This window comes from Caloenas nicobarica, chromosome 7 (genome assembly GCF_036013445.1).
Source record: "Caloenas nicobarica isolate bCalNic1 chromosome 7, bCalNic1.hap1, whole genome shotgun sequence".
NCBI classification, from domain to species: domain Eukaryota; kingdom Metazoa; phylum Chordata; class Aves; order Columbiformes; family Columbidae; genus Caloenas; species Caloenas nicobarica.
In genome coordinates this window covers 18,089,461-18,113,231 of record NC_088251.1, presented here as the reverse complement: position 1 = coordinate 18,113,231, position 23,771 = coordinate 18,089,461, and the positions used below count along the sequence as shown (strand labels likewise).

Sequence of the window (23,771 nt, the reverse complement as noted above, 5' to 3'; positions counted from 1 at the left end):
GCTGCCGGGCCCGGCCCGGCCGCCTGGCGCTGCAGCGGGAGCAGCGCTGACCCAGCGCAGGTGCCCGGGAGCAGCGCTGGGCTCCCGGCCCGCTGCTGCCTCAGGCCCCTGTCCTGGCTGCGGCCACGGGACAGCCCAGTGCGGGCTCCGAGTGCTCCCTCTCGCGCTGCCTCTCGGGTCGAGTTTGAGGCATAAATTGTGTGTTTGCACGTTTTCCCTGAGAAGGGCCAGCGCCCTCCCCTCCGGCCCCCCTTAGACTACATGTCCCAGGAGCCACTGCGGCTGCTGCCTCGTGACCGCCGTTGTTAGCGAGCGGGCGCTGCATCCGGGTCTTTCGCCGCGCACGCTCCGCCGCCCTGCGTCTTAACGACCACAACAAGCACGATCAGCGCGCCGCGGCCCGGCGGACGCCAGCCCCTGACGGCGCCGGGGGCACCGCCTCTCGAGAGCGCTGATTGGGTGAGCCGCATGAGAACGGGCGTCCCATTGGCCCGCAGGAGGACGCCTGGGGGGGATGTCATAAAGGCCAGGTAGGCGCGGAGGCTGCCGGGGAGTGAGCGGCGGCTGCGGGGTCTGGTCCGTCTACCGCTGCGACGGCTCCTCCTCCGTGAGACCCGCTGGGGCTGGCGAGCTCCTGTGAGGCGGGGCTGCACGGGGGGAGAGAAGCCTGGCCTCCCCCCGAGCGGGCCCGGCGGCGGCAGGTGAGATGAGACCCTCCCCTCCCTCTTGCCGGCGCGGGTCGGCTCGGTGGTACCGAGCCCTTGGGGGTGCTGCTCCCTCAGGGGCCCTGCGGCGGGAGCGCCGGCTGGGGCGGGGGAGAGGGGCGGTGCTCCGGCCCCGCCGGCGTGAGGTGTGTCCCCGGAGGGAAGGGAGGAGGCTCCCCGGGGCTGGGCTGGGGGCACGGCTGGGCGGCCGCGTCCTGCCGCGCGGCGAGGCCGCCCCGAGGCGCGGGGTGGGGGGCAGCTGCTCCCGCTCCTTTGTTTGCGGACGCGGGGCTGGGCTGGGTCCGGCCTGCTGCTCTGGTGCGGGGCTGGACCGGGCCGGCGGGAGAGCGGCGCTACCGAGGAGGCAAAGCTGCCGTCTCCCCCTCTGTACCCCTCAGCAGCCCTTGTCTTTATGTATTTCTGGAGTTTTTCCACAGCTCTGACCCTGCTGAGGGCTCAGCCCTTGTCAGGAGGCCCTGGGCATTAGTATCGCAGGTCGGCTTGTCATGTCAGTCATGCAAACAAAATAAAGACGAAAAGGTAGTAGGTAGGACCTGGAATGCTGGCTGAAACTGGAGTCCTAGGACTGCAATGTTACAAATATCGTTTGTGGATTACTGTTGCATGACCTAGATACTCATTTATTGCCTCTTAATAGCTATTTTATTCTTCATCAAGAATTGAAAGCATTTAACAGCGATGTTCAGATGTTGTTAGAACTATGCTTGTTTGCTTTATAGGTGAAAAATCCCAAACATGAGCAGCAGCGCAACACACCTGTCCTCAAAGTTGACTTGGCTAGAAGTGGAATGTTTCCTGACAGATCTTCTTACAAAGAAGTTGTAAATCCTTTGTAATGGCCAACAAGAAAGAGCCTCCTTTTTTCAACGAAGACAAAATGGGACCGTTTCGCTACAAGCTTCCTTTTTATGAAACTATGGAGCTCTTCATTGAAACACTCACAGGAACATGTTTTGAGCTGCGAGTTTCCCCCTTTGAAACAGTTATTTCTGTGAAAGCTAAAATACAAAGACTGGAAGGTACTATTCTCTATTATTTCAGCATAAACTTTATCATGTTAGAGGAAGTCTTGTTTTGCAAACTGTAATTGCTAAAATCAAACCAGATAATTTAAATGACTTGTTCAGTAATATGTATAAGCTAGACACTTGGTTTATGGATTAAGTTTAATTGGAATTGAGTTCTTATGTTCTTTGCTTTTTGTATCAGTTCATGACTTAGGATTGACTAGAATTGGTATGTTTTCTTATGTATCATTATTAAGATAAATTTTAACAGTCTACGGTAAATCATTAATTGTTTTGATATTATATGGGATACAGTATTTTTAGTGTTGAAAGGATTCTCTGACATAAGTTGCTTGTTAACTAGCAAGGTTATAAATTTGAATCTTGAAGTACATCTATATTGTAGCTGAGCATACTTTAAACTAGGTGTGATGGCTGTTGTGTCTTAGGTTAGTCAGTTTATGATACTGTAGTCCCAAGAGCAACTGCAGTGCAGGTGAATCCCAAAGGCAGCTTGAAGTTACCGACTTGAATATTGTTTAGGTGAGTGGTCTTGTGCTGGTAGGGGTCTGGCTGAGAAATGCTTTGGCTTAAAGTGATGAACTTGGCACACCTTGCAAAGCAAAAACCTCCTTTAAGTTACAATGCCAGTCCCGGTGCTAATGCAAGGAGAAAAGATGTAGGTTAGTCCTCTCTCAGCCTTTCCCCTCTATGATGAGAATAATCCTCAGGAAAGAAGGTGATGTGAAGTATGTGCATATACATACTTTAGCTACTTTGTAGCATTGCATCCTCTTTCTCACTTTGGAGGAGATAAACAAATGCTTAGCTGCACAAGCTGAGAGTACCAGAGTTGCTAATTTTAAGAAAAGGGTTCCTCACTCCCCAGTATACCTGTCCACATTTTTTCACGCTTCTATCTGTGTGGAACCCACCATCTGGGAGATGTAATCGATGCTTTAGACTTGAATGTAATATACTCTCCTCCTCTTATGGAAATCTGTGCTAATGGATGGGGATAAACAAAGTCTTAGAATACAGAAGCATTGCAACGATAGAGGGGACTTTTTTCTAGTAAGGTCACGCAGTAGAATCTCCACTATGCAAATAACTAGAGTTTAAATCAGCGTATTTACATAGATATGCTTTTGTTTCCTGTGGACATGGCTGTAATTAATCACAAGTCAGAGAATGTGTTGAGACTAATAATAAAACTAAATCTAGATGAACTGATCTTTGTCAACAACTGGAACATCAATAGCTGTAGACTGCATTGTGATAAGAAAGGATAATATGGATGGCATGTTAGGAATTTTATATACTTCTGATACTGTTTGTCATTCTTGGTGCCTGTTTAATGATCTGATGTGGAAAGGGTTTGTTTAGACAGCTGTAGTAGACAGTGGTACCTTACTAAGAAAGAACTCTAGATATCTAGCTTTCTGTTTCCAGTTGGTTTTAGTCAGCAAAGAATATGGGTAAAAAATTTATTAATAAAGTTGTAATGCATCTGAAATTCCAGTGCAAGTCTACTTGTAGATTGAAGTTAAAGCAGATCTGGTGTGTGTTTGGATCAGATCCAGGCATTTGTCCTCAAATATGTTCCATGTGAAGTAGGCACTTAGTTATCCAAAAATTCAGATTTGCTATCACGTTGACTTTGGAGCCACCTAGGGTAAATCACTCCTAGTCTCAGAGTCAGTGAATGAGCCTTTTAAAATGGTACACTGGAGAAGAAACACCTCCCTTTGTCTCTACTGGTGCCATAAAAGCTAGAACACACACAGCCAACAGCATAGCATAGTGTTGCCAGCAGTGCTACCTGCTCCATTGGTTTTACCTGTTGTTGATTATTTGTATTTGAAAGCAGGATCCTGTATTGATGGACATGGATAGGATAATACCCGAGTTTCAAGCTGGCATGAAAGACTGAGCTTTAACATGTGAATGAACTTAAAAATAGCAGGATTTCGTTGAAAGAGGAAAAAGCTGCTTTTTTTTTTTTTTTTTTAACTGGGAAGATCTCTTCTTGATTCCTTCATTGCACAGGTCTTTGTAGCTGCTGGGCTGGAGAATGTTTAGTGTTCTTCATTTGGAAACACCAATTACTGTATTGAATTTTGTAGAAGGAACATTCAGATACTGTGTTCCTAGTACTAGTTAATTCTTTCATCTGTTAAAGAACCATATATAATACCTGTAAACATGTTTGTTCAGTAGGATAGGATTGAGTCTCAAGGGAGGAGGTGGGGCTTGGGATCTGTTGTTGTTGGTATTATTATTATTGTTATTATTAACTTGCAGGAATTCATTTTCATCCTACAGTATGGAGTGTTAAGGCCTTCATCTACATAGCTACCTTTAAAATAAGAAAACCAACTCAGTCATGGTTTGTTCGGTGACTGCAAGTGAATTTTGTGATTGTGTATATGGCAACATATACATTTTTAGCTGAAAATTTAGGTGTTCTCTTGTTCTTGTATTACTGCAAAGTGGAGAAACAGAACTAGCTTTCAGAGCACATCTTAATTTGGAACTCATGTGTTCAACTGACAATGATAGATGCAACAATAATTTTGTTGTGTGCGTACTCTCAATTCATCATGAGAGCTGGTGTGTGTGGTGGTGGTTTTCTTGGGGGTTTTTTTGTTTGTTTTTCTGTCATTTTGCTGGCTATGTACAGCAGCTTCACTTTGAGAGGAACTGGGTGAATATCAAGCAGGCTTCTTCTGAATGTTGTAACTTCTTTCAATATTGTGTGAATTAAGAGTATGTTGTAATGATACTTATTACTGGTTGCATTAGAGGAAATAGCTATGTTTCTGTTAGGGCTGGAGTAAGTGGATTGCACGAGTGTAAAGAGTTTTGAACAGAACCAATCTTGCTTTTCTTCTGTCTACTACTTTTCTTCTGTCTCCTGCTTGCTTTGTCATATGCCTGTTTACTGTGTTGATGGAGACTGGAAGTTCATGAAGCTTTTTTAAGCTTATGCCTTGTCTGAGCTGGGAAGACATTTCTGCAAATGCAAGCCTGTGCCCTGGTTAGAGCAGCATCTAGGAGGTGTAAAGAAGGTCACTTCTGTCAGGAAACTTTGTGGGCCTGGATTCAGTTAGTGGTGACTGGCTGTTGTTGCAGCCTCCCCTTGATCAGTACTTAGGATAAAGCACAGATCAGTACTGACCACCATTTACACTAATGTGGATTACTGTCATGCAAATGAAAGTTGGTGGGTTTGACAGTTACACAAAGAGTCCTGCTGCTGTAAGTTGTGGACCTTTGCACCTCTTTCTTAGTGCAGCTAGTTTGTGGGGGAAGACTGTCAGCCCAACCTCACTGTGTAAATGTTTAAGAAACTCTCCTGCAATTTCAATGTTGGATGAAAGATAACTATACTGTTTGAACTTTGAAATGTTTGTGGTTTTTTTAAACATAGTGACCTTCTACTCACAACATTAAATCAAGTTTGTTCTGAAATCTACAAGGTTTTCTTTCTGGGTCAGACTTGACCACATCAGTTTGCCTGGTGAGCCTGTTTATCATGCCAGAAAGACGAGTGAAGTTTAAGGATGTATCTGAAATGCTGATTCGGAGGCAGGATAGAGTACCTACTTCTCTCCCACTGCCTCCTCCCATCTAGCAGGTCAGATAGTAGGCACATCTGCAGCCATTTCAATAGACAGCCTGCAGACTCTTCTGTCCTGGAGCATCACCTGGCTAGCCTACTGCCATTTGAGCATCAAAATGTAGCTTATTGCCTGACTTTCTTCTCTTGTCTGTACCGATTTGTAGCAGGTTAGTGACACACTCATGTGCTGCTTAGGGAGAGGGCATAGTGGATGGATACCTTGCAGTTCTCATTATTATTGCCAATTTTACATGCCGATCCCATGCGCAAATGTCTCCTCAAGAAAGCCTTACTATAATCCAGAAAAGGGACAGCTAATGTGTATTTTTTTGCACCTGAACCTATAAAGCACCTACCGCTTCCTCAGTGTATAAATACAGAATTCTTAGAAAGCAGTGTAAAAAAGAATTAGTAATAAAGGCTTGTCTGTTTCTCTTTAAAGCAGCGTATAGTCTTTTCATCTGTTTATTTCATCAAAAATACATTGTCATTGTTAGACGAATGAAAACATGTTTCACTGCAGCACTGCCAGTTGCAAGCCAGCCTTTTTAACAAACACTCAGTTTATCAAAGTAATTGGAAAAAGCTCCTTGGAGGCTGCTGAAACCATAACAAATACAGACAGTAATGACTGTTTGTAATCAGAAGACTGCAAAACAACACAGAAAAGAACTTCATTGTAGACTCACTGGCTCTTGCCAGCTTGTTTTTGTTTTGCTTACACTGCAGACTTGAAACATAACCAATAACCAGTTATTAAATAGCTAGTAGACGAACATAATTGCTACTACACTGCTATATGAACATATTCCTCTCATAAATGTCTTGTGGCCTTCAGAGGATACAAGATTTACATTAAATGCCATCCGAGTAAAGTTGTGTTCATAAAAGAGAAGATCTAGAGGTGAGCTGTGGTGAGAAAAGGAAATTGTCGTCTTATCTAAACTTAAGTAATGACAGTTCCTCTGAAGTGCACTCCTCCTTCTGTGCAGGGATGTCTACTTGGCAGGTATCCTCCTCGCCTATTGAATCTGCTTGGACTTTCACCAGAATCTGGTCCCTGTTTCTTCCTTGCTGGTGATGGGTGTTGGTAGCTTTGTGCCCCTCCTCCAGCTAGGAGGAGACTGCTTAACTGACCTGTTGCCACAGCTTGCTCAGCACTCTTGCAAGCCTGGAGAGGTTGAGATGTTTTTGGAGACCACCTGGAAGACTCTGATCTCTGTGTTCCTCTCTTCCTAGCTGTGTTTTGTGAAGTCTTACAGTGTAGCATTGCTGCTGGCATCTCCTTTTAAGTATCTGAACATGCAGTGAATAAAAGTATACGATAAGGTTACTCTGGTGTAAACTTTTGGAAATCATATTTATAGCTTTTGCATCTTAGTCTGAGGAGTAGTGTTTAGACCTTTTTGAACAAGTAGTTCTTGGTCTCTAAAGATTTTCATTTTAATTACAATTTGTCAGGTATGCACAGTGAGATCTTAATTACCTGGATTTCACTAGACAAATTGAACAACAGTACTTAGGATGCTGAAGGAAAGGGTTTTGTTTTGTTGTCTCCAAAGGCAAAGATGACAGCTATTTATCTTCCTATTAACCTTAAGTTGTTTTGGTTTTTTGGTGGGTGGTTTGGTTTTTTTGGGGTTTTTTTCGTGATCAGAGATGCCTCATCCTTTCGTAACTGTCCTGGTTTGTACTATATCAAAAATTTGGAAAATGACAGTGTTCTAATAAAAATGCATGAAGACCTTAGGTTGTACCAGCTTATGCTTATTATCTTTAATGTGTGTTACATATGTATCTAAATGAGTTGACTATGCAAGCAAGAAGAAACTAAGTTAATAATTGTGTAAAATATAGATTTTTAGTAAGTAACAAATAATCAGTATGCTTGCTTCCTTTTACTAAAAAAATAGCCAAATCTGTTCCAGAACTTGAGCTGAAAATGAGTGTTAGTGGATAAGAATAATAAAATGTTTTGATGGCCTAAAGAACACCCACAACAAAATAAATGTTTGTAGTACGAAGTTTGATTAACTTCTGTGGTACTATATTGTACATGTGAACTTTCAGGTTCCACACCAAGCAGCGATAAAAACACACATTTGTCACTGCTGTATTAGAGCTGCTAGCAGTTACCTTAATGCGGCGTAGTCTTTACTGTGAATAATACAGAATATCAATCTGTGGTTAAATTATTCAGCAGTTCTGTAGTCAGAAGTGTCATCCTGTTTTTCCTGTCTGTAGACATAAAGCTCTGAGGTGCAGTTAACAGGGGGAAAAAAAAAATCCCTCCTCTGATGCCTGGAAAAGAGCAAGTATCCAAAAAGCCTGAAGCAGTTGAATACTCCTGCAGGCTCCTTGTTGAGCCAAAACATTGCGCTCTGTGTGTGAGCACAAGGCTGCTGAAAATCTTAACTTTGTTCTTAATAACTATTTGGGAGGTTAGATATCATGACTGAGGGCTGCTCAAGTGCCTGTTCTTGTCCTTCCTTTCTTCTTTCCCCTATGGTCCCCTTTCTTACCTCTCCTCTTTTAGCCCCACGTTCTTTAAAAAGCAAAAGTCCCTGAAAGCCCTTCCAACAAACTCCAATGTTAATACTCTTTTTTTGTTTTGTTTAGGTATTCCTGTCTCTCAGCAGCATTTAATTTGGAATAATATGGAACTGAAGGATGACTATTGTTTGAATGATTATAAGTAAGTATAGAATAAAATTGCAATGTGTGTTTCTGGATGATTGTTAGCAAAAGCAATGGAGAATGCTACAAAAATGTATTTATTGTCATTTACAGCATTTCAGAAGGCTGCACTCTGAAGTTAGTTTTGGCTATGCGAGGTGGACCTATTAACACTAGAAGAGGTAAGTGTTAACGCAGTTACAAAACAATGGTTTTCATGCAACATCTTCCAACTGTAAACAGCTTCTCTTAGAGAAGCATTTTAGACAAGTAGACTTCAGTTCCAAATTAATTGGAAAAATACTTGACAAAAAACAAGGGATTTTTTTCCATCTTCCTTAGCATACCAAGTACACTGTCCTTTTTGTTTTGCTTAGGCTTAGTTTAACATGTATGTATAGAATGTATAGTTTGTATGTATAGAATCATCAAGTCTTAAAATCAGCAATTTTTCACCTGCAGAAAAAAAAATACTGTAATATCGTTATACAAATAGTTTTTAAAACCTGGTTAGTAAGAACCAGGCATTGGTTTAATCTGATGATAAGCTGGGTTATGTGGATCATCTATAGAGGAATGAAAATGGATAAAATCCTTTTGATAATTTTCACTTGGAAAACATTCAGCATATCTTCTAGGTTGGGAATTTCCATTGTAAACTGAGCTGAGCTCTGAAAGGTGATCAAAAGAATAATAATAATAATGGCAATTTGTTTTTATTCTGCTTTTCCTCTTTGTAGTTCCCATGGAAGACCCTATCAGGGAAATGGCTGAATACATGGATCCCAGCAGAGATGAGATCTGGGAGAAAGGGCCATCCAACAAACAAGTTACCTTCTTAGTATATCGAGAAGGAGATCAGTTGAATTTCTTCCGTGTGGTAGACCGGGGAGATGGCACTTTAACACCATTATCTGAATCTTTGAGGTAAAGTTGGTTTTAATCTTTATTCTTCAAAAGGGGAATGCTGTATAATTTTCAGCTTTATTTGCTGACTTTACCAAAAGAATATCTGGAATATGTCTGGACTGTTGGAAGAATTGTGCCCTAAGGGCTACTAAACTGCTGTAACTTGGTGGCCTAACAATACAGTAGTATTTTGTGGTCACTGTTCATGCTGACAGTTGACTGTCACTGTGTGTGTCAACAGAGTGAGGTAAAGCTGACCTCGTGCTTGACGCAATTTTCACAGGAGAGTCAATTTGGCAATGAAGAGATTTTAAACTTCTGTTAAGTACTTACTCTTCCATCTTAAGGCATTTGTTTAGTTTTATAAACATCTGTTCACAGCATAAGCTTTCTTTTTTGTATGGATATGACTTGACCAAGTGATTAGGCAGGAAGATAGTAGACAGGCAGTGCAAAATCCCGAGAAGGTTTGTCTGAAGTTCCACAGAAACTTGGGGAAGGGGAGGGAGGTGTTTTGTTTGGCGGGGGGGTTGGTTGCTGTTCTTTGGTTTTTGTGCTCTTGGGTTTTTTTGTTTGTTTGATTGGTTTGTTTGTTTTTAATATACTGAAATAACTGCAAATAGAGCTAGCCTTTGTACGTTATTAAGCCTCAGATTAGCTACTGTTGAGGTACCAAACTTGACTCAATCACTGTCACAGAATCAAAGTACTTTTATCATCAGAAGAGCAAGTATGTCACTTAAGCTACTATATTGTAGTGAACAGATTAGCAGTCAAAATTGATGATATCTATTAAAAATTATTAGATTCTGTCTTTATGCTGTGGCTTTTGGGTAGGTTTTTTTAATCTCCTGAAGAACTTAATATTTGTACAACTGTAAGGAACTAAGTCCTTATTCTGGGGACTAGCTATGTTTTCTCCAAGGCTAAGGCTTGCACTGTTTTAAGTAACTATTCCTATTTGCAAAGTGAAAGCAAGAGTTTTGTACTGGATTTATATTCATTGTGATTCTGTGGGTTCAGAAAGATATTATACTTTTGTAACAGATCTATACTTAAAAACTCCAGGCTGAATGAAATATCAATGTTGAATTGCCACATAGTTGCACAGAGCAGGAAGAGCTAGTGTTTGATATACAATTACCGGAGAGAAAGAAGAGGAAAGGTACAAAGGTGTTATATTTGTGATTTTATCTTTCAGCCCCTGCACTGTTTTTCAGTAAACAGCCACATATGGCATTCTGTATAGGTCTGAAATAGGTAAAACCCACCATCATCAGTAAGAACTAAAAACCTTGCTGCTGCATTCACCCTAGACGCACTTCTGGAAAGAGGAGCAGACAGGTGTAATTCTTGCTCCCACTGATAACCTGTTGTTGCTTTTTACCTCTTATCTCCAAAAAACACCCCAACTAATCGAAAGAGATGGGACTGCGGATACTGAACTGTGAGTTGATGCAAGAAGTTGTCAGCAGCTTGAACCTTTATTTTTCCATATAATGGGCTCCTTGCTATCTGCCTATGTGTTCAAATTCTGTGTGACGATTTTTTTTTTTCCTCATTTAAAACTAGCACGGACAACTGTGTGAATTTCTTAGTACTTCTCAATTAGGTAATCCTAGTGTATATATTAAATAATAATTTACTTCAGATTGGCTAAACGTAGCAAACCAAGGAAATAAACCCCACTCTTTTGGCTCTTGCAAGGCATCATGGTAAGCCTTTCAAAGCACAACAGCATATATAAAAGTAAATTACATCGTGCTTAAGAAATGTGCTGTCACTGGTGAAATGATCCAGTTAGGTTGGAAGCCACCTGAGTTGAAAACATTAAACTCAAGCTGTTTTTCTTCCTCTGTGCCTTCTATGGGAGTTCATTTATTAGCTTTTCTACTAAGGGAGGCAGTCATTGGGGAAGGGGGTGGTGAGGAGGAGAAATCCTAATTTTTGAATTTGTTGTTATGGCCAGGTCAGACTTTTATGGGAAATGGAAAAAGTAGCAAAGGGAGGAGAGAATGGAAACAAATCGGACATTTTCATTTGATCTTTATATAGAGGAAGGCTGTAAATCACCCTGAATACTAGTGTTTTCTGCAGTCACAGCTAAATGTGTTTATATGTGTGGGCATACTGGTGACTGAGCATTTTGAGGCACTTGTTTATCAGCTTTTTTTCAATGTGCTTACGTATAGAGCAGAATTTAGTGACTGCAGTTTAGAAATGAGACATTGGTTTGGGTTTTATTCTATAGTTCTCCAGATAACTTTATCTGTGGTTAATGGTTAAAACTTGGCAAGATGTAAATACATAAAATGATTATTGTCTCTGGATTAAAAGAAAATAGTTGAACTCGTGGTAGAGGACTGGCAAGCACTAGTGTCAAAAGTGTTTCAACAAGCTACTGATAATTTTTGAGGCATGCAGGGAAGCAGCTGAATCACCATCCCTAGAGGTGTTTGAAAGACATGTAGATGAGGTTCTTAGGGACATGGTTTAGTGCCAGTGTTAGGTTAACAGTTGGCCTTGATATCTAGAGGGTCTCTTCCAACCAAAATGATTCTATGTTCCAAGCAAGATCTCAAGAATGTTGACACTTACAGACAAAGTAAACTTGAAATTTGATCATTGGAAAATGGGCTAAAAGTATCACGAAAAACAAGGCTCCCTGTCCAACCTTTATAATTTTACAGTCACCTTAAAAGAAAAAATCCTTTTGTTACTCCATTTTTCTTAGTGGTTTTGGCTCCTACTTAGCCAGAAAATGCAAGAAAAAGGATAACAATTCTTTTTACATTAAAAACAAACAAAAAACCACCACACCAAACATGCAAGACACATCGCCTTTCTTTCTATCATTAACTTGAAAGAAGGGAAATTCAAATAATTGTTTTGAGTTTGTGGCTTAAATCTTTGCAGAGTTAAAATTCTCAGATGAATAACCTTAGTCTTGAATCTTTATGAGGAGAGATATGTAATATGTATGCTGACTGTCCCCCTGCGAAGCTCTTCAATTTTTGGTAAGAAATGACTGGCCTGTTTTGCTGACTCTTGTGTTGAATTTGCTGCCGTCTGGCTCTTAAATATCTCTCTCCCAACTGTGCTGCATTCAGAATTTTGCTATATTTTAAGAAATGGATTTGGAGAGTCAGTGCAAAAATACTGGCTCTTGACTAAGGGTAGCAGACTATTTCCAAGAATCAGGTAAAATGCCAGCTCTAATTAGTGAATTTTTAGTACTGACTTTCTCATGACCTTTAGTTCTTCTTTGGTCTCTTCTGGAGAGTAGAAACTTAAGTTAAGTCTACTAAGACATTTGTATGAACGCAGGGGAATTGCATGATTGTCATGATTTCTAGGTGCTGACAGCCTAATGGAAGAAATAAAACTCTGTTTAATATGTACTGTATGAAGTGTTGAAAGTGCATCCATTTGTAATGAATTGGACACTCCTAATGCTTGTTTCATTTTGCTGTAAGATGTTGGATGTGTGTTAGTGATTAATGCTTCATAGGAAAACCAAGTCAGATACTGACTTTAAAATAATGAGGTTTTGCATTCTGTTAGAATACAGAACGGAAAAAGGCAATGTGATGCTATAAATTTCCAGTGATTATTGAATTAAAATATTTTGTCTTGGGTCTAGCTATTCTAATCTGTTGGTTTTTTTTTTTCCAAATGTGAGTCTATTTAGAAACCTAAACTGATCCTTTTTTATTTTTTTTTTGTTTTTATTTTGAAAAGGAGAAGTAGAATATCACATCCACATGGGTGACCCCTCCATTTCCATTTTTGGTGAGAACACCCCTCAGGATGGATAGAAATTTGGACTTTCCTTCCATGCCAGTGTCTGGTTAATTGGAAAACTGATCAGCTTGTTGTCTGAGTCACACAGTTAACAGCTTTGGCATACCTTCAGGAGACATTTTGGAACTGGATATCCCCTCTGTGGGGAAAATATATAGTGAGTGTGAACCAACTGTATATGGTATAACAACTTCCCTTTGCAGAAGCGTGGCTGTGTTCTGATTTCAGCATCATCACTTTGTGTGAGCATTTAATAAGGAATGATTATATGCTAAAATAAATGGAATTGAAATGTCTTTATATACAGTTTTGCATAATGCTTTGTCAACAGATCAACTACGGATATGACTTTCTAGTTGTGAGAATACTCTACATTGAAAACAAATGACTTGATTAGAGGGTAAACACAAACTTTCTTTTGTTTTCAGTGGTGGTTCAGTTTATAACTTATATGCTGATGATGAAGACGAAACAGAAGCGTCACCTTCTGGCCAACAGATTATTGAGAATTCAATTACTATGAATAAAATGAAACTGCTCAAGGCCAAGATGGAGAACATGAATCTGAGTAAAAAGGTGAAACTGTGATTTTTAAATTTTTCTATTGTAAAATGCCTTGCACTTTCCTAGTGCTGGCTTTTCTAAAAAGCAGGTCAGGTGCTTCACGGTCTTGGGAAGTGAAGTGATCAAGGGTAGGTGATTTTGTATCTGTTGTTTAAGTAAATGCTATTGTATAAATGTTCTGCTGTGGGACATTTGCTTTACTTGGATCTACCTGTTCTCACTCAAAGAATTCACCACTGGTCCTGGATTTATTTGTGTGGGTGTTTTTTTGGGTTGGGTTTTTTTGTTTTATTTTTTCTTCTGATCATTTAAGTAGCATTGCTTTGCAATACTGCTGTGGCAAAAATCAATTTTTTTTCTTAAATGAAGCTTCATTAGAAATACTGTAACTGAAAAGCCTATGAAGTTAAATATGGGAATGAGATTACCTAGACAATAAAACATTTATGTTGGCATTCATGCCTGTCAAGGTTAACTACATGTAAAATGAAGTTATGCTTTCATTGTTCATCTTGTTTGAGACCCTAAGCTCTTCTGGATAACTCTGGCATTCTGGATTCCCTTTTCTATTCCTCTGACGTGTGGCCTATTTACTAAAGAGCCTTTTCTGATCATAATCTTTTGGTTTTATTTTTCACATGTTGAGGTGAAGTCTTGATGGCTAATAATGGATGAGGGAGTCGGAAGAATGATTTGGTCCATTCTGGCCTTACATTTTCTGAATTCCTGGGAATATGATCTCAGTCAGGTCTTTGAATGTAACCATAATTCGAATACTAACTGTTGTTTTATGTGTGTTTTGATTTTTTTTTTTTTTTTTTTTTAATAGCCTAAGAAAACCGTTAAGGTGAAACCTCGTCCTCCAATGGCTCCTCGACCATCTAGTGGCTCAGTGGCTGCTGCTCGTCACCGATTTCTAAGAGTACTCCCCCAGATCGGACAGTCCTGCCTACCTCCTCCTGGGAATTCATGTCCCTCAGAGTCTTCCCAAAACACACTTTCAGCATTGGCTACTTTGGCCACTGCTGGTAGAACAATGCCATCCACAACTAATGACTTTCTGAAGGAAGACGACACTTGGCAGAGCAACTCTTGGTCTCAGTCTGTTAGTAGCATCAGGTTACCACCGAAAATATCTCGTGTTGAACTAGAAAATGCGAAACTACCTTCAAATAGTATTCTGACTCCTGTTTCATCTCTGCCTGCAAATTCGGAAAAAGCATCTGAAAATATGACCTCCTCAACTGAGGAGGATGCTGCTTTCTTTCCGAATCTAACCAATGTAGAACTATATGGAACAGAAGAAAAAATTCTACCTGAAACAGATGCTTTTGCTTTGTTAACAGAAGCAAGCACCACCGAACAGTGTAGTGAGATATATGATATAGGAAAGATGAACCCAGAACTTGAACTGTCTGATGGGGATGAAGAATCTAAGGTTGTAGAGCAGCACAGAAAACCTATTAGCAAAGTGCTGAGCACTGCAGCAATGGGGGCTGGTCTTCTCAGTACTCATGAATTAAGTCCTCAGAAAAATCTGCTTTTGTCACCTCTTCGGTATTCGGCACAAGTGGCACGTCACAATTCTCCGAAATCACAAACACAACCCAAATGCTTTGAGGCTGGTAACTTGAGATCTACAGTCTCTCCAAACATGCTTCGATCATTGGAAGTCCGTAGTATAGCAGACTCTTCTTTTTCCAGGACTAACAGATTTCGTAGTGTGAAATTAGAGTCACTTGGCAAAAGACCTGATGTAATTTCTAAAACAGAGGCTAGGGACATCACAGATGTGGTGAACAAGGCATCCAAAGAACCCATGAGTTCTGTAAGTAACTTAGGATTTCTGGCTTCGCTGGCCCGAAGCACAAACAGGGAAAGTTTACAGAGTTCCTGTGGGACAGGCAGGTTTCGGACTTCTGGTATTGCGCTACCTACAAACCTGCAGCATTTTCAGGAAGAAAGTTTTAGGAAAACTGCTCCTCCAAATGAAGCTGCTGAATATATTCTAGTGAGTACTAATGTTTCCAATGAAATTGAAGTTTTCCTGTCTTTTCTGGTACTGGCATTATGAAAAATGTACTTTTATGTGTGTCTCTGTGTCTTTTCAGGGGAGGCAGATGGGCAGGGGGAGGTGTACTTAAATCCTCATAATTCTGAAATGGTTTTCTGAGTTCCTGTTGGTGTCTTGACTGCCTCTCTATCTAAACAGGTCCTAGAAGTAATTTTTCATAAAAATTAAAGTGGCTGGTCTGTTCATAACTAAACTTTTTAGTTTATGTAATGATAGAATTCTGAGTGTCTGTGTTTGAAGTGTCATCCGACTTCTGCTGCTCACTAATTGTCATTTATTCCAAAGTTTGCCCTGTGACTTGCACCATATGTGCCTAGCTTCAGATCTCTAATGTACTTAGTTTTGGTGTGTTGTAAAGTATGGGGAGACTATTAAATAGTCATTTTGAGTAAGGCTTTATATTGCAGAATTTTAATTTTATGTACAGAAGTTGTCTTGGACTCTTCATAGGTACATTGATAAAACACTGATTTCAAATAAGCTGATACCAGACCACCTAACTTTTCATTTAATTTCCATCTGCTAGTAATTTCCCTGTGGAAATTTTTTTTTTTTTTTTTTTTTTTAGTCTGCGCATGGGCTTGGAATGAATGGAAGTATTGCAGCTGTAGGGAAAAGAGTAGGTAAGTAGTGTGACTTAGTAATTGAAGATGACTCTTTGATCTTTCCTGATATATCACATATGCAGAGGACAAGAATCATTTATCTTTGTAAGACATATGTCTTTCAAAGTCCTTGCTGTGTTACACTTCTATAGCATGGTATAGCTTTCAGTATTTTAAGCAATTCTTTAACATACAGATGTCATCTAGATCTTAAGTAGATCTGTGACTTTTTCCTAGCTTTTTTGGTACTTAATGAATCCTGCATGTCATCCGTAGGTATAAACATGACTTTCTGCTCTTAAGTTTCCAAGAGGTCAGTTCTGTGAATACTTCTGAGTGTACTAAAATCAGAGCAGAACTTATTGGTAGCATTGTCTTTAGGACTACAGCCTGAGCCAGAAGGATTTGGCAGAAGAAAAGTGGGGAGGAAGCAATAAGGGCATGGATGCTGAAGATTACTGATACAGTGCAGATTTTTCTCTTTATTTTTTTTTTTGTGATGGGCATAGTTGTTTTTTCTACCCTACTCTGTGTAACTGTGGCGTGCTTAATGCTTGACATTACTGAAAATGGATGTGTTGTGCCTAAATACTATTTTCTGATGTGATTAATTCTCTCAGGAGGAATGGAATTGTCTAGATTAGTACTTTAAAACTCTTAAGACAGCGAGCTACAGATTCTTAGCACAATCAACATGTCACATCTTTGACTTGCAGTTTGCAGGTTTTTTTTCTTTCTGTATGACCTTAGGAAAAGAGAGGCAGGCATGTATTCCAGGATTTTAAGATCTAGGCACAGAGAATGAGCTAGAATATAGATCTTCAAATAGCAGCCGCAACAGGAAAAATGATGCAATTGTAACAATGTGGGAGCAAAAGCTGCTAAAATAGTGGACTGTACGTTTGTTTCACAACTAGGTGTGCAGCTTTGAGCTGACAGTCAATTAATAAACAGGTCTGTCCTTACCTACTCCATGGTAAAAGGGGTGATACCCTTGTAGCCACATCTGCGTGATGGAGAAGCCTACTGTCATCTGTGTAATATTGGACAGAACTGTGAAGAAGACACTCCTCTGGTGTATCTAATGTCAGACAAAAGTGTATTTTCCAGAAGGTTCCAGACATGAGAGAGACAAAGTTGGTGTCATCGTATCATGCAGGCTCTTGAGAGAGAGGTGGCTGGTAGTGATCCGTTGTATAACTGGCCAAAGGACAGATTAAATTTACGTGTAATTGTTGTAGAGCCTGTCAGTGTGAGGACAGATGTATTGTTTTTTCTGGTTAGGTATAGTCCACAGGGGAGGCATCTTCAAGCTCTGTCTTTTTCACAAAGTGGGCTAACTAATGCTCCTGAAATAGCATGCTTTTAGGTGATGAAATTGATAGCCTGGAAGTTTCGATGCTAGATCGTAATAGGATAGCATTGGCTGGTAGTGATGACTGCAGTGGCTGCCTGGTGTATCTCGGCTGAGAAATGACTGTTGGGATTAAAGGTGTGCTGGACAAAAAATACTTCTGAACTCACAAAGTCACTTATGGGAGCATCCTGACAATATAGCAGTAGAAGCACTGAAAGGATGTTTGAGAGGATGCATTGCTCACTTTTACTGTCCTAGAGTATGGTAAACATGCATAAGCAGGTTGTGGACGAAGAGCTGCTACAGAGAGAAGGAAAATGCCTTTTCTTTACGTACTCTCCAGTAATAAAGCAACAGCCAAGGATTACAGGGCAGAAGGTTGGAGTAAAGCGAATGTTTAAGTACAGAAATTTTACAAATATCTGCAAAGTGCTTTAGGAAACGTTATAGCTAAATAGAGGCCTGTAGTCTAATAATGTACTTTACTTGCAATTATGCAGTACCAGCAAGATTTTAAAATATTGCAGTATTTATTTGGCAAACTTGAGTTATTAGCTACTGAATATATTAGATGCTAGCTACTCAAATGCCCAATTGATTCTTTGGAAAGCCATTGTTTGCACTGCTTTCCCGATCACTTTGTGTTTTTCATTTTGCATTTGGGAAGGCCATTAGGAGATATGTTTCTCGATTTCTTCTGTAACTTCTGGCTTATGTGAACTTTTAACAGGTGTTACTAATGGGTCTAAGTCTTGTGTTGTACTGCCTCTTCCAAAGGTGTTCACAGGCTTGAGATGCTTCCTGTTTCAGCTTTTGGGTTTTTTTCCTCCGTGTTTAGGCTTTGGGGTTCCCACCTGAAGTATCCTAAGAAATGAAAAATGAAGCTGGGTTTCAAAACATAACATTTAACTAGTTTGTGATCAGGAATAAGTAAAAATAAAATGTCTTTGCTCTCTTTCTACCTCTGAAAGCAGGTGAAGCAACCCATCTTCCACCTGTGAATGGCTCAGTTCAAGCGAAAAAGAAAATTGCGAAGCATTGCTTTCTTTGTGGCAAGAAAACTGGATTGGCAACCAGCTATGAATGCAGGTAGGCTGAGCATATGATCAGCTGTTGTTTAAAATTAAAAGCTTGGCTAACCAGAAGATTTTCTGTGCTGTGTGGTATTCCTTAAGCATAGCAAATCAAGAGATGACCTTCAAAAAAGTTGGAATTCTCAGTTCAGCAAAACTCCAGGAATTAAAATTCAGGAATGTTGTAGCTGTTCTGCTGTTGAGATGTATGTTGTTCCAGGAAAATCAAGAAATGCAAGATAGCAGGAAATAAATAACATGATTACAAATAAAGAACTATGACTTTTTATACTGGTGCAGGGAGAACTTGCTAGAGGTTTATCTTCTGCAAAGTTCCCCAACAATAACTGTATTGTTAACAACTTGAAGAATATCTGGGTTTGTTACAATTTTTCAGAAAATCTCCCTCAGATTTGGCCCTGTTACAACACACCTGCACAGTTCGTGAATTTATATAAATTCGTGTTTCAAAACTGTTTTATTTTTACATGTTTTCTATTTCTTGTGAGACTTCAGTCATCTTTTGGCATCTAGAGTATCTTGAAAGCAGAACGCCAGAGTACTGGTCCTCCAAATCACAACTTGTAGATGATACAAGGAGACCTCGTGCTTAGTGGTGATCACTGGGAACTTCAACAAACAAAACAAAAAAAACCCACAAACAAAAACCACCGCAAACCAACCGACCAAAACCTTTGTTTGATCTTTATTCTCAAAATATTGTTTCCCACCAGAAATTATTTTCTCAGTATTGTTTCCCATTTTGGGGATTTGCTGCACTGTGAGGGCTACATTTGAAGCTGATCTTGGTTCATGCCAATCAACAGCAAAATGAACAAGACTTCTGCCATTGGGGAATTGTGTTGGAGAGATTCAGAGTGAGGAACTGCCTCCTTTACTGACTCTTCAGTTCTTGGTTTTTGAAACAGTTTTGGACAGTGCACACTTTCCTGCTGAGCAAATAACTGTAAGCTCTTGTAGAAGTAACTAAGCAGCCTGCTTAAGGTTAAAAATGAAGCACAGAAAAAGGGGGGGGAATTGCACATCCCCAAGAATAGTATTCATTCTAGTTTCAAAAAGAGCAACCATATGACCTTTTACTAGAATAAAACATGAAACAAATAGAGAATACAGTTGTATGAGGGAACTGATGATTCTGGGACCGAGAACCAAAGAAAAGTAAATTAATTACCGGGCACACAAAGCCTCAGGAACAGCTACAAAGTTAATTATGAACCCAGATAGGTAGGTAGATAGAGGATTATAGTCTTATAGTGAGACAGTAAGTTGGACAAGTAACACTTAACCTGTTTCACGAGAATTCTGATTTTGAATTATGTCATTGTTTTACTGTCAAGAAGCAGCTTTATCAAATAATCAGGCAGCAGGACAGTGACATCAGTCTCCACTAAAAGCACTTGTTGAGATCAGATACAACATCCAGAGTATACTTTTCTTCTGTGAGGAGTCTTAGCTGCTGAGCTGTCAAGTTTCAAGGCAAAGAGATCAGTCTTAACTCATTGAAATTGCAACTGATATTGGAAAGATACACCCTTACCCAGTCAAATAGGAAATAATGTTCCGTATAATTAGTCTGTCTGATGTCTTTACATCTGTCTAAATCTGTATTTATTAATCTCAAATGACTAATGTAAATTTATGCCAGGGAGAATTTGTCCTGAACAAAACATCTATTTTGGTGGTCTGAATGATGTGGTATTTTTGAATTGAAATGCATTACGTGGATTTCACCTGATGCCATTATTTTAATTCTGTGGTTTTGTCCTCTGAATTCTGCCAGCTGATTTTGTGTGAGGTCTTTAAAAAGAAATTAAATAAATCAAAGCCCAACATTCTTTAATTTATAAGTGTGTTTGATCCTTGCTCTCTGGTGTTGGGAGTACTGATCTTAACTAACTTCCCAGCTGAAGAGACTGTTGTGTCAAAACTGCAACATTGAGTTACAAAAATGCCGTTTTGTTTACCCCACCAGTTAATGTTATCAGTCAAGAATGATTTGAATCCAAGCAGTTATGTCAAATAAACAAGACATGATTAAGCCAAAGGGCTCCCAGCATGTCAGAGAGTTAAAAGCTTCTAAAAGCTTGTAACTTTTAATATTCTTGATTCTTCAGATGTGGAAACAACTTCTGTGCAACGCATCGGTATGCAGAGACTCACACCTGCACCTACGACTATAAGAGTGCAGGGCGAAGGTATTTGCAGGAGACCAATCCCATCGTTAGTGCACCAAAGCTTCCCAAAATCTAACATGGTTGTGCTGCATGTGACCGTTCTGCCATTGAAGAATTGTATTACATTGAGAGAAGCACTTGCTTAGACTGCATAATTTTGCCATGCTCCGTATTTAAAGATTTGCCAAGTAACAAAAGCACATGAGGATGCATCCTGTTGAAGAATAATGTGAACACTACTGCAGTTAAAACTTTTCTTCTTTAGTGAATGAAAAGTTAAATATTAGTTTTAAAAAATTTACACTATGGTTTTACTGTTACTGCACGTTTTGTGTTGTGTTTTATATTCAGAAAAGCTATTTCACTAGACAAGTCTTTAAAAGATGCACTTTACTAACTTTATTTACTGTATAACCAGACTTGAGGGGGTGTTATAATGAGGGTGTCATGTAATGTCTTCTGTGCTCTTGCGTTTTTTGTCCATTGCGTGTTATCTTCTAAGTTATTTCACTAGGAAGATCCTCCTCCTTCCCTTTTCTTCAAACAGCCTGCTTTGAGTTTTTTAAGAGGGTAGTTTGTTCTGCCCCTCTGTTCCATTCAGATTGGCATTCATACACTGTGTATCCATTCTGAAAATTGCACATCATGTTAATCACATTTTCTTAAAATAATACTGTTTATATGGCAAGTTTGTTTTTAAATAGAAAATTCCCCCTTTGTTGCCATTAAATATAAGGAACAACTTATTTTAACTTTTTTTGTAATCCTAGATTTTTTTAGGACTTCACAACTTGGTTTGTTAAGATGTTGAATGCTGTTACTGGAAGAAATTCTAATAAATATTAAATTTTATTATGGTTTATGCTCTTATAAATGCACAAAATAACTTTTCCTATCTTACAGCATGCTCCTAAATTAAAAATCGGGCTTTGTTATAGGAGGGAGGGTCTATTTTTTATGTTTTCAGAAGCACTGGCTCATCTCTTCATACTGAAGCTGGTGTGAAAATTCCCACCAACTTTGTTAGGAATAGTGTGACCAACACTGTGTGCTTTAAGTAAACTGCTTGAAGTCTTACAGATACACTAGCGAAGGGAAAATGGGTTTTGAACAAGTGGCACGTATTAACCTGCAGCCTTTCTCCACTCCAGCTGATACTGAACAAAGGCAGTTCAGTACTTGCATGAGACACCTCTAATGAGCATGTAGCTGCTGGAAAAAGTGGTGTTGGAAGAATATACCTTCTGAAAGCCTTTCCTCTTTCATTCCCTTAACATCTCTGAAATCTTTTTATAAGTTTATGTTGCTTGAGGTGTTCTAGTATAAACAGATTAATAGAAAAACCTACAACAAACCACCAAAACAAAAGAAACCCCTCCTCATTGCATATAGACAATTGAATGTCATGGTCCCTTTCTTGCCAGAGTCTTCAGCTGCATAGCTGTTGTGGTATTAAAATGATCTGTGCAGCATTCCAATTGAACAGTAGCAGCTGATGAGCATGGCAATCAAAAGCTGGGCCAAAAAAAAGGAAGATGATCACTGAAAGGAAGAGAAGTTACTTGGAGTATTCCTTGGAGAAAATCCGTTTCATGTAGTCTGCCTGAAACCTTTTGGACTTTTTCAGAGAGTAATGACCTCAGAACAAAATTTTCAAAATCATTCTTCTGGGCAGCGATAAGGTAAAATAGAAGTTCTGTGTGTGACCTCTAGGCTTATTTCTTCTTACTGGACAAAGTTGCACTGAGTATGAAGAACACGTCATTACTGAGCAGTGCTAGATACTGTGAACATGCCTGGAGTTTTTATTTCATCTCCACCATGGGACAATATTTGATGCTGAAGGAAAAGAATAAGGAACAGGGCAAAAGTACTAGTGTCTCCCCAGCAATTACTTATTTGTGGCTCAGCAACTTTTTTAAGACAGAGGTATTAGTTGTCTTGTATGTACAGTAGAGATTTGGCAAGAAGTGGAATTAAGAGAATATCAGATGTCGTCATGTAATCTGATTTTTGCATTAGTGTAATTATTAGGAAATTATTTTACAGTGCATTAGAATGGCCATACTCAAATTTTAAGAAGGCTATATAACTAAGATGTGTGGCAGGAAGTCTCCAAATAAAATGTCAATTGTGAATCTCCCTTTCTGCATATGCATAATGAAGTGCATAACAATGCTTTTCAGAAAATGCAATTTAGTAATCTAATTTCCACATATGTAGCTTCTCATTTTTATTATACCTCATTTTGATTATACCTCATACAGCCTTTTTTTGTGCAGAACTCTTCTGGTTTTGTTCTCATCTCCAATACTGTGTTATAGACACTCTTATTTTCAACCAGTAGTACAGCCCTAAGAGCACTTAAGTTTGTAATGAACTGTTTTAGTTGCTAATTTGTATGCTATTGGGTTTTACCAAATCCTGCGTTGGACTGTGCTATGGTTTACTTACTGTTTACTGTGTAAACTTATCTAAATGGGTTGGTTTTCTGAGTATTGGTCAGTGCTCTGTGGTGCTATGCATCTGTGTAGACAAATGTTTAGCTTTTGTGTATTTGTTCATGTAATTAGATTGTATCATAAAGCATTTACACAATGGAAGTTCAACAATTACTTTTTTTGTGTGCTTCTCTACCTTCCTGTCAAATGTTTTCATATGTTTCTTTTATGCTTGAGGACCTGTGAGGCATAGCCAGGCTAGTCTCTTGTTGAATGACCTCTGGGATTCTTGGTGCCGAATTGGTAAGTGCCACAAAGGTGTCAAATCTTGATCTTGAATGAAATATTTCCTTTCTCTGAAATCTCTAGAAGGCCATGGTGATAAAAATCTGTCTGCAATTCCCATCTCTATTCAGTTTGCAATCCCCTGGGATGTAATTGCACTGGTGCCTTCTGCTAACAATCTTCAGTTGTAGACAAGGCTAGAATTGTTAACACTTTATATTACAAAAATGAAGTCTTTCTAGCTTTTTTTACATATCGTGAATTAGACACTTTGGTTTCTTTTCAAGTACTTCCAACTTTCATAATGGGGCACCATCTCCTGGGTGTAGATTGTGCGTTTGGAGTTTCTTGTGCCTGCAAGGAGTTGCTTCCACCTGCAGCTTTTGTGTTGGGTCATGTTTTTCCAATTTTTATGTAAATCGGGTTCATCT

At 39.5% G+C, this 23,771-nt stretch overlaps 1 protein-coding gene across 5 annotated transcripts; it reads left to right on the top strand.

The window, feature by feature from the left end:
• The first annotated feature begins 372 nt into the window (after positions 1-372).
• ZFAND4 (zinc finger AN1-type containing 4) lies at positions 373-23,226 on the top strand. 5 transcript variants are annotated; one of them, XM_065639545.1, is made up of 11 exons: positions 547-701; positions 1,445-1,744; positions 7,977-8,052; positions 8,148-8,215; positions 8,774-8,960; positions 13,175-13,322; positions 14,140-15,321; positions 15,953-16,007; positions 18,318-18,435; positions 20,555-20,635; positions 22,039-23,226. In XM_065639545.1, exons 2-11 carry the CDS (start codon positions 1,561-1,563, stop codon positions 22,073-22,075), a joined length of 2,136 nt encoding a protein of 711 aa, XP_065495617.1. In that variant the 5' UTR covers positions 547-701; positions 1,445-1,560; the 3' UTR covers positions 22,076-23,226. The 5 variants fall into 5 exon arrangements, with proteins under 5 accessions (XP_065495615.1, XP_065495617.1, XP_065495616.1 ...); XM_065639543.1 differs by lacking the exons at positions 547-701; positions 22,039-23,226 and adding an exon at positions 373-459 and having other exon boundaries at positions 20,555-21,349; XM_065639544.1 differs by lacking the exon at positions 22,039-23,226 and having other exon boundaries at positions 18,321-18,435; positions 20,555-21,349.
• Positions 23,227-23,771: the final 545 nt, after the last annotated feature.

Excerpts from the sequence above, each read along its gene's own strand:
- ZFAND4 (XM_065639543.1), top strand. The coding sequence starts at position 1,561 with ATGGCCAACAAGAAAGAGCCTCCTTTTTTCAACGAAGACAAAATGGGA. Across the intron at positions 13,323-14,139 it reads ACATGAATCTGAGTAAAAAG|CCTAAGAAAACCGTTAAGGT; the intron begins GTGAAACTGTGA and ends TTTTTTTAATAG. Across the intron at positions 16,008-18,317 it reads AGCTGTAGGGAAAAGAGTAG|CAGGTGAAGCAACCCATCTT; the intron begins GTAAGTAGTGTG and ends TACCTCTGAAAG.